Source organism: Cibotium barometz, chromosome 43, assembly GCF_041138505.1.
Source record: "Cibotium barometz isolate CiBa-2024 chromosome 43, ASM4113850v1, whole genome shotgun sequence".
NCBI lineage: Eukaryota > Viridiplantae > Streptophyta > Polypodiopsida > Cyatheales > Cibotiaceae > Cibotium > Cibotium barometz.
Genome location: NC_141088.1, coordinates 12,850,836 through 12,861,777, shown reverse-complemented (window position 1 = coordinate 12,861,777; position 10,942 = coordinate 12,850,836). Strand labels below are relative to the sequence as shown.

Here is a 10,942-nt window from a genome sequence, read left to right as displayed (position 1 = left end):
TGGGACTCTTCCTTACTTTTCATAAAATCTAGATTTTGTGTGTGTGTGTGTGTGTGTGTGTGTGTGTGTGTGTGTGTGTGTGTGTGTGTGTGTGTGTGTGTGTGTGTGTGTGTGTGTGTGTGTGTGTGAGAGAGAGAGAGAGAGAGAGAGAGAGAATTCATAATAGACTTGCATCCTTGAGGCTTGCTAAGTGGAATGGTTTTCAATCAATTTACAATTCCATGTACTTGGTTGGTTTTTAGGATATAAGGAGATGAGGAGTGCCAACAATTTACATTCGCATGTAGGCCAGTTGCTCATCATGAAAAAAACTTAATGTAGGAAGACACATGTTGAATATCAACAATACATTGATTTTGTTCAATACAATTGTATTGATCACGAGCATTATGGGATGCATTTTGTAGCATCAATTGCCATCCATTGTCACTTGGTTAAATGAATTGGCATATTATTGGCTAGTGCCATGATGAGAAAATTATAAACTAGTGTGGCTAGTATGTGGCATTCAAACTCCGCATGTGCATAGGTCATATAATTACACAATATGCATTGGGATTCTCATCGCTGAAACATTGAGGGGGGTAAACATATTCTAATTTTATTTGTGTCTCCTCTTTTGCTATTTCTTCTTGAAGTTCTTTCTTGGGGGGCACAATCTCTACATACTTCCCATACATCTTCATCATTTCCTCGCATACTTTCTTTGGATCTAAACCTTTTCCCTTTATGGTCACCTTGTCACCCTCCACTTTCACACTATATACATCTGCATAAAGATTTTTAGCTCATTACTTGAGAAAACAACCAAATTATCATTCTTCCAAACATAGAATGAAATGGCTTACATTTTCGGATGTGTAGAGAATTTACCTCCTAAACACCATGCAATCTTTATAGCCTTCTTGGTACATGCACCACAATGCATATACATTTTCAACACCACAATAACATCCTTTGGCTAGAAACAGTAAAAGGAAAGCATAGTGAGCCAATGAAATTCATAAAGTAAGAGAGCATGAGGGAGCACAGTTGGGCTTGATTTATTGGTGGATAGTTGGTTTGAATACAATGTGAGATATCGATGTCCACTGGCATAGAAAAAACTTGAATACTTAAATGCAAGTTTTCAAGGGCACCAAACGCTCTAAGAGTACAATGGAATGTGTGAAATTAAAGGAAAGGTACAAAAATGTATGAGATTTTGTTATTTAAATTAAATGTTTTGTATGTGCACAGGCTCATGTAGGTGTGCATGCACAATAGGTGTGCATGTGTGTGCATGCGCATGCACATGCCACATACGTGTGGAGAGAGAGAGAGAGAGAGAGAGAGAGAGAGAAGGGGGGTGTTTGGCATTGTGCATGTGTGTGTATTATACATGTGCACATACCACATACGTGTGTGTGTGTGTGTAGAGAGAGAGAGAGAGAGGGAGAGAGAGAGAGAGAGAGGGTGTGGGTAGGTTGTTGGGCGTTGACTTGGCAACCAAAGTAAGGGAATTGAGGTTTTGGCATTACCTCTTTCTTCTTCTCAGCCTCTTTCTTGCCTTCTAATTCAGTGAGCTCGGGATATATTAGCTTTGTAACCTTTTGCCCACTCTTTTCCCTCACAAACTCGAAGAGCTTTTTGGCGTCTACCTTGCCTTTCAACGTGACCTTTTGCCCCTCCATGTCGATATTGATATCTTCTATACCTGCAGGGGCCAAAGATGAGGACGCGTGTAACTCAAGCAAGCGGAGACAGGGGGTTCTGTCAATCAAACGAGGACGCGTGTAACTCAAGCAAGCGCAGGCTTAGTGTTGCATGGATGCCTGGATAGCCAATTATCGCCTTGTAAACCTTGTATCGGCATGAATTACAATGCATTCTAGCTTCTAAGACGATCTTATCGTTGTTATCCTGCAGTTAATCACACAGAAGCGCCTTAATTATCCTCCAAAAGCTAAGCAAACAAATGTCAATACCTAAATTGACACGTTAAATATGGTATAAACACCAACCTTAATCATCCTCCAAAGTTCCATACATAAGCGAATTAGAGGCTCAAAATAGCACACCTAAATCAAGACGTTGAGACACTCACAATTGCGACAAATTATCGTCGTAAGATGATATACCTCAGCCATGGTGATAGCAGGAAGGTCGATTGACAGGAGGAGAGAGACAAATAATGAAGCGTGCAGTGGTGTTTTGAAGGGAAGCCGGCTCTTGCTCCACCAACTTGGAAGAGACGAGGAAGCCATGTGTGAGGGACCGCATAAACGCTTGCACGTCTTCAAAACTCAAAAGGGAAGAGTACCACCTCTCTTAATGTCTTAATACTAGTTTAGAGACCCACACCTCAAGCTCCTCTCTCATAGGTTTAAGAGTCCCTCCTCTTAATGTAAGCAAGCCCCTTGTAGGCTTATATAAAGCTCCTTTATTCATGTGAGGATTGGTTACTTTATTCATGTGAGGATTAGTTACAGGTACATGCCTAGTGACCCACTCACAAAAACAAAAGAAATAGGAACAATGCTAGTGTCTCATGTCACATACCTAGAGACCTTCCACCAAAGAAGTAGAACATAAAAAAGGCTTCAAGCTTTGTTTTCCATCAATGTTCAAGATAAGGTTGCCACCGAGCACATGCACTCCCAAGCTACTTGTCGAAGTCATAACACGTGGTCGACCGAATAAGGGCCTCATCAGTGTAAAATTACCAAAATAAGCATCATTTCTTTATGATTTCCTACCTTCTATAGATTGAAGAAGGGAGTCTATATTCCCTCTAAAAATCACATGCCTAATTCCTTCCTTCAAAAAAACACCAACAAAAGAAGACCCATAAAAGGATAAAAAATGGGCACAAGGTACATATTTTAAAACTTTAAAGCTTGACTTAGTGTTGATGGATTCAAGACTTGGCCCGTTCATCTATGGCCATAATATCGAAAGGGATTTTCCATCACACATCCTTATCACACTACGAGACCTATTTGAGAAAAAAAATCCATGAGGTAATTAATTTCAAAGTTGAGTGAGAAGAATCTTGAGCATAAGAATTAAAATTAACTTACATTGTATTCACAACTTCATAATGGCTTGGATTAGCACAAAAGAGACAAAGCTTTTAGCCTTAGCTTTTCATAATGCACTTGAAATATAACTTGCAACCACACCCTTTTACTTGACAAACTTCTTACTTTTACCTCTTTTATGTAATCTCAAAAAATCAAACTTCATTTTTCTAAGTCAAGTTTTTTTTTTGGCACTATGGTGTTTGTACATTCAATAAGAATGCTCAAATTTTCTATGTTGTAAGTCAACATTAGTCATTGTGGTAATAAAATTATTCCCCCAAATTTATAATTAACTTATTGGAAGTCCTAAAAATGGGATTATGAAAGACTCTTTGTCCTAGGGCCTACTCTATGATAAATGATAGAAACTACCATCTCATTTCTTTTTGTTAACCTCCTCATTATTCTAGAAAATCAGTTTTATAAATCCCTAATTATAGTGTTTTATTAAGTATCCCATCACCATTTATGCCCGAATTATTTTAGATGTTTTTTTAAGGCCAATTTTCACTCACTATCAATGTGGGAGATAAAGGGCCCAATCATCCATTCTTCTATTATTATTCTTGTTATTTCTTATTCTAATTATTATTTTTCATGTATGAGATCCCCTAATCCCCATGAAAGAGATTTCGCCTCCCATACTATCCATGATTTGTTCAAACTTACTTTTGCATTATCCCTATGGAATATATATCTTATTAACATGTAAGCTAAAACCATATAAATTGTGTGTTCGGGTGTTCGGGGGCCGCCCGAGGGGGGGAGGTAGCGGGGTTGGGAATGGGGTGGGAAAGTGGTGTAGTCTTTATAATTTACCCTTGTATAGCATGTACGTAGCAAACTTATAGCTAAAATAATTCACTTTGTGCACACATGCACATTATAATGTTGGGCTATACAAATAGCATATTAATTAAATACTCTGATGTATCATAATATGGTCACAAAATATTATGTTTGATATTTAGATCTTAATCTTCACACCACCACTCAATCCATCATCCATGTGATACCTCAATCAATACTCTCGCATTGTGCGACACCTCTGTCGGTACCCTCATCGCACAACTCATAATCTAAAGCTCACAAACATAACCCACATCAATTAAATAATCAATTGAAGTCACATCAATCAACCCTAATGAGATCATGATAAATAGGCACAACATGATAAAAATATAATACCAATAACCAAAATGTCAATATGGAGTCCAACCACTCATGGAATTCCATCCAGCATTGATCATTTAGCTGGTATCAAAATAATATATTCCCTGTCAAGAACAAAAAATATAATATCCCCAACAAACTCATGGATGGATAATTCGTAACAATCTCTCTTGCTTGGGTTGTCCTCAGTTGTGTATTTGTATAAGTGGCTGATTTTATGATAAATGTGGAATATGTGATCTTATATTTCAAAAGATAGCTATCCTCAAAATCTAATCAAGTAAAAATATAATATCCCCAACAAACTCATGGATGGATAATTTGTAACATTCCATCTTGCTTGGGTTATCCTCAGTTGCATATTTGTCTGAGCAGTTGACTTTATGCCAAATGTGGAATATGTGATCTTATATTTCAAAAGATAGGTATCCTCAAAATCTAATCAAGTAATCGTATGTTAAGGAAACCCTACCCTAACATGTCATGGTAAGTTACCTAATCCGTCGAGCTCGAGCTAGTAGGCTTAAGAGCTCCACTATAGTAGCTACTCATCGCCATCCTCCCGCAGTCGTTATCACACCGAGGGCAATTGCTCTAATCCAACAGGTGGTGCAATCTCTCTCGCGAAGATCTTGTGGGATCTCCGCGAAAGACGATCACATTGGTAGCCAATCACTCAAGCAAGAGGGAGAGAAGAAGCAAGGGAAAGCAAGAGAGAACGAGTGATTAGTACTAATCACTCATAAACCCTAACCCTAAGAACAGCACACATGCTAGATTAGAGTTGCAAGAGAGAGGGAGAGAGAGAACACTCCACTTCTATTGCACAAATGGGATAATGAGTTACAAACAAGAGAAATTGGCTTTTAAGTTCCAAGCCTTTTTCCACTAGGCCGCGCCCGAGAGAGTAAGTGACCCGAAGTACCTAAAACATAGTTACAAGGATTTTTTGTATGGGTTGGTCAACTGACCAAGATCCTCTTGTCTGTCCTTCAAAGCTTAATACTTGGGAGCATCTTTAGGGCATTTCCCTTATCAATTGATAGATTTATAATATATTATTGGTGCCCATTACATAAGCGTGCCCATTACATAAGCATGCAGACATAGTTGTCATAGAAATGTGTTAACCAATATGTGGTTAATATACTCCCCTTCCTAAAGTCGATCGCGTCCTCATGATCGGTAAGAGGTTGTCAAGGCACGCTGTGTTGCACTTGGTTGGTTCTCCGGTCTCTCCAAAAATGAGAGGGGATGGGGGAGTCAATAAGATGGAAAAAAGTTAGTAGAGTGCTAGCGATTATCCAACTAGGATGATGGGCTCTTATAAGTTTGCTTTCTTTTATTGCAACATGACATCCTCATTAGAGGAGTCAGAGTACTTGAATGAGTAAACTAGCACGGAATGAGTACTTGAATGAGTAAACTAGCACGGAATAATTAATGACCAGTATCCCAGTGGTAGGTGGTATGATTAAAGAGGAGTTAGTAAAACAATGGTGTTAGTAAGCAAGTGGCGACGAGGGGGGGAAATCTGAAGAGACAAGGAGACAAGGAGACAATTCTCATGGAGACTGATTGCGCTCCAAGATGTTGTAGGTCGATGGCAATGTTCATGAAGCTCTAGCATCTTTGTGAATACACAGTAATGGGTATCTTGGCTCCCGTGTTTGTTGAGGTATCGGGTTGCGGTGTTCTCTCTTTTTCTTTTGTTTGTTTTGTCTTCTTTAGTCATGGTAGCTCATGGGACTGGGATCCTATGTTGATAGGAGGGGTAGTCGAATGGCGAGGATTCAAAGATGTTGAGCAGAAGAAGAAGTTAGGGGTAGGATGGATTAGGCATGAAGCACAGTTGTTCAGGTGAAGCGAGGGTGATTAAGATCTAGGCGATGGGTCATACCATTGACCAAACTTGCACCCACCATGGCCCCCCCATCCAGAGATGTACCTAGATGGCTGCCAATGATGTAGCTTTGTGCGGTGTGTGCACATAGGACAGAGCCCTGTGAGAATTGTAGGTGTTGTGCATGGGCAAGGGTAAAAGTTATGCCCATGGTCCTAATCACCTAGAGACTCTCTTCTTCTTCATTTTTTTGGTCCTTATGTGGGTGAGGACTTACGTGTGTTTATTGGTTAGCACCCCTAAAGAGAGTTTTGTAAATCAGTGGCCCATTTGGCGAGATTTGTGAGCTTACCTTTGAGTGTATCTTTGATTGGTTGGATAAGCTCTACCATTTGTAGCACTTCCCCTTCGTATGGTGATGAAGCCGAGGGGCGGGGTGAAGCATCATGGACAAGGCTCTATGGGGGGGAAGGGTTGGGCGAATTGAGCTTTTGAGTGCCCATGGGTTGGGCAAGTCTGTAGGATGTAGTTGAGCAAGAGGGGACTTACATGCCCATTGGTCACCAAACCATCTTTGTTGAGTGCACAGGTACTGGCTTGGTTGGTGTGGTTTGGGCAAATTGCTGAGGGATTTTGCTGTGGGAGCCAAATGATGGAGTTGCCATTATAGAAGCCTTGGGCTTCTAAGAGACGTGTGGGAACCCATCGTTGCCGAGTGATGAAGGTCCATGGTTGTTGAGGCTCCTTGTTTTTTGGTCAATGAGGCTTTGATTTAGGAGTAGGTTGTCGACGGTGAGGATAGGCTTTTGCTGGTGACTTAGGGAGCCACATGTGTGTGTTGCCTTTGTGGAAGCCTTAGGCTTTGAGCACTGTGGTAGGCACCCAACTTTTTGTTGGCTTTGTTGCCTAATCAGTGGCCCTGGGGTCCTTTATTGTCATAGCTCCCTAGGGAGTTATTGTGGTGGATGAGCATAGGCGACGTTTTTGGGGAGCCAAAGACGAGTATTACCTTCATAGAAGCCTTGTGCTCATAGCAGGCGGTCAGGGACTAGCCAACGTTGAAGCTTGGACTTAGGGTTGGTTTTTGTTGGCTTTGTTGGCTTCTTGGGCTTGGGTTTTAGAGATGGCCGTTTGGGGAGCCAAAGTTTTGTGTAGCCATCGTAGAAGCCCTGAGCTGTAGAAGATTCTTGGGCACCCACCATTGATTGTCATGATAAAGGTGAGAGGTGTGGGTTGTCGAGGGTGTGGAGTTGAGGGGGATTGTCGAGACAACGAAGCTTGTTTGTTTATGTTTGATGGTGTGGCCTTTCGACTGGCTTTGGTGAGGCATGGGGTGTGGGAAGAACAGGGGAGACTGCCGATGAGGATGGGGCGTGAGGGGGAAGGGCACTCACGGGTGAGGGCATGTGGATGATTTCCTCTTAGGGACATAAGAGGATTGTGGCCTTTTTGCCATTGATTTCCATGGTGGTGTTGCACCAATTGATTTGGCAGTGAGTGGCATCAATCCACTCTTTTCCAATGATAATACGGTCTTAGAGTGCCCCTGCATCTATTACATGAAATCTGCACTCCAACTAGTTATTTCCAATAGAAATTTTAGGAATTAAATACCCAACACTCATTAAACGCATTTCATGTGAAATTTGAATGTAAGTGTTTTCTTATGTTAGTGTGGGTTTTCCAAGAGTTTTCCATGCCTCCCAGAATATGAGATTGGTGTGGACCATAAGATATATGTGGGCTTGCCATTGTAGACCGTTCTCGATCGGGAGTCCTATCCATATTCTTGGTGGGTTCTTGGTGGTAGTTCAAGGGCAGTGGAAGACTTACCAGTTCTTATTGTGGAAACAGTTGGTGGGGACAGAGAATTGGATTTGATGCACTTCCTGTCCTAGAGGATCACCTCGTTACCTTGCCCTAGGGAAGCTTGAGAGTAGGTGTGTTGTCAGTTGAGTTTATTGTACTTGTAGCATTCTAGACCCAACTTCCTCCGAGGATGACTACTTCTTTTGTCTCACATAAAACTTACAAGCTAATGGGTTAGAGACAACATGTACACTTTGTGTAAAAGACCCAAGGCTTTGTATGCTTTGTCAATTGAATTTTGGCATGGGCAATTTTCAGAGATGGTTTGCCTAGGGAGACCCATGTTTCCCATGGCAAAAGATTGTGACTAGCTGTGGAAGACAACAAGACACACTTTCTTTGCATATTTCTGCTAAAGGGAAAATCTATCTAGACCCTAAGGGTGGTTGTTTCAAGTTGTGGAGCTACACTTACACTTAGGGTGTTAAGTGAGGAAATGGCTTTGTAGGGTTCATGAAGGGTCTGGCTGTTTGGGAGCACGAATTATGTGCTGAGTTTGTGATGTGGGCAGCAAGTGTCAAGTGTAGCAAGGATTAAACAACAAGTCATGGTCGACTTCATCAATATTGACATAAGAAACCGTGCATGGCACCTGTGCATCATCAAGGGCTTGATGACAAGCATCAGAAACAAAGAGCTCATTGCTCCCGGGGCGATGGTCACAGAGTCTTTGGCAAAGGGAGCTTTGGCCATGGGATGTTAGTGCCAGGTATATAAATTGACTTTGAGTGTTTGAGACCCTTTGCGGAGGTAGATATGATGCATGTACTAGTCATGGATTAGTTGTGTTTGTTGCATAAAGGGTCTACCCAAGATGCTATCATATGCAGCATTACAAAAGTCCATGACTACAAATGTGAGGTGGAATGTCATGTCACAGAATTTTACCTTGAGGTCATGTGCTAGGCCCAAGGGTTTTGCAGATTTCTCGTCCGCAAGCTTGATCACCAATGTGGTGGGATCGTAGTTGGCCCTAGTTTTCCCAGCATGTTCTTGTGAGAATGCTCACGCCAGGACCCCCATCCAAGATGCCTTTGACCATGTGTCCCCGTTATAGGAAATGGGCAGGGCTACGTTTGTGTCATCCACCTTCAAAATAATGTCCCAACGCATTTACTTGAATTGTTGGTGCGCCTTTGGGTTGTGGGGTGTGTCGATGGAGTAGTTCAGGATGATGGGGCTAAAATTCATCCGAGGAATCTAAGTTAGCTCCCTCTTCCACAGAAGACTGTAGTTTGTGTTCCATCCAATCCTGAAGGTCATTCCATAAATTTGGACTACCTTTTAACAAGGTTCCAATGGGCATTTGGATTTCGGAGGAAAGGAAGGAGGCTGAGAGGCCGGCTAGGTCACATTGATGAGGAGCTTCCTCAAGTGCAGGGCCTTGATCATAAGGTGAACCAGCAATAGTATATGTAAGTTCAATTTGTTCCTTATTTGACCAGGGGTGGAGGTCAAGATTTAGATGTCGTAGGTGGACCAGCAATAGTATATGGAAGTTCAATTTGGTCCTTATTTTATAGGGGTGGAGGTCGAGATTTGGATGCTGTAGGAGGATAAAATACCTCATCAAATTTGGTGTATAGATCTCGTGGGTCGCTGTCTGACTCTATGTCAATATTCACACATCGAGTTGTTCGATGTGAACATGGGATTTAGACTTGGCCTGCCAGTGTTATAGGCACTGGAGGATTTGGAGGCACATGTGGGAAAAACTATTTGTTTGTCAACATCGTGTTGGTGAAAGGATCTTCCTCGGCCTTAAGAAAAAGTAGGGACTCCTGCCTTACCTAGTGCAGAAGTTCAGATTCTATGGGGGATGGGGCGCACTCAGATACAGGGTTAAAGGTCACAAAAATGGGCGACAGTTCTAGTTAAGCCTGGGATTGCTCTACCAGTGCTTAGGCCTCCTAAAGACAATGCTTCTCGAGGATGTCATTGGGATATGCGACCAACCGTTTTTTCCGTTTGGTGAGTTTATGAGAGGTTGCATGGAGGAGTGGCAATTTGGCACAATCATCACTCTCGGAGGAGGAGGATGTGGTCTTTGTTGAGCCAGTGCAGATGCTAACCCGATCGTCACCTTGGCAACGCGCTTAGAGCGTTGTTTCTTTTGGGAGGTGGCCTTCTTTAGCTTAGCTTGCAACCGTGTGATAACATTCAATGGGATAGTGGATATCTTCCCATGTTGAATGCTCAACACATTGAGGGATGGCATGCCTTCGACTCTGGAGGAGTGAGAAACTGATTCCAAAGGGCAATCCTTATAGTAATGATCAATTCCACAGTCCCATGACATTGTGGTGTCACTAGCAGGTGTTTCTTTTAAGGGCATTCAACCACTCTATGGGATCCCTGCTCTGCTGACAAAGAAAACATAGAAGAGGTGGTTTCCCTACGGGTGCACCTATAGTGTGCACAATTGGTTTAGGTTCCATTTGAGGCATTGGCAAAAGGTAGATAAGGTGTTATTGGTCCCGCACAGGGATGGCAGAGTGAATGGGCTCCACAAGTTTAGCAATGGAACTGGTATAAATCTTTCCATGGTCAATGGGGTTTGCCTGGAGAGGCAACGGTTGGATTGGAAAGTTTGGCATTGGAGAACATCGTGGTTGCGCTTTGTGTGAGTAGTTGGGGTGGTGCCACTAGTAAGGCTTCGGACCCAGAAGGAGAGGAAGGTAATGTTATAAATGAGCTTTGGGTTGTCTTGGTGTAGTGGCCAATTGTGTGGAATAGCTTTCTCGCATGTTGTCGTCGAGAAAGATCGCCCATTTGCAGGCCTGATTAAAGGTGGAGGGGTCCTTGACCAACATGTGGTCGTGTAGTCTTGGGGTTGTGTAAGCCCAAGAGGAAACGATCCATTAAGTGCTTGTCACTCAATTTTTCTCTCTCTTCGCAACACAAATCAAGGTACTTGATGTATGTGATGTAGTCGCATAAGGTTTCCTCTAGTTTTTTTTTCCAATTGGAACAATTGGATGATGGGGCTCCA

At 42.2% G+C, this 10,942-nt stretch overlaps 1 protein-coding gene across 1 annotated transcript; it reads right to left on the bottom strand.

Moving 5' to 3' along the window:
- Nucleotides 1–517: 517 nt before the first annotated feature.
- On the bottom strand, nt 518–2,129 carry LOC147613544 (heavy metal-associated isoprenylated plant protein 8-like). The gene is made up of 5 exons (XM_086781148.1): nt 2,121–2,129; nt 1,815–1,902; nt 1,521–1,696; nt 874–961; nt 518–769 (listed from the first exon to the last, which is right to left on the bottom strand). The coding sequence occupies exons 1-5, from the start codon at nt 2,127–2,129 to the stop codon at nt 531–533; spliced, it is 600 nt and encodes a 199-aa protein (XP_086637274.1). The 3' UTR covers nt 518–530.
- Between the last annotated feature and the right edge of the window lie 8,813 nt (nt 2,130–10,942).

Bases quoted from the DNA above. Each gene is read 5' to 3' on its own strand.
- LOC147613544 (XM_086781148.1), bottom strand. The intron at 1,697-1,814 runs GCATCCATGCAA...TGGCCCCTGCAG, and splicing joins GGCGATAATTGGCTATCCAG to GTATAGAAGATATCAATATC. The intron at 770-873 runs GTAAATTCTCTA...ATCTTTATGCAG, and splicing joins GATTGCATGGTGTTTAGGAG to ATGTATATAGTGTGAAAGTG.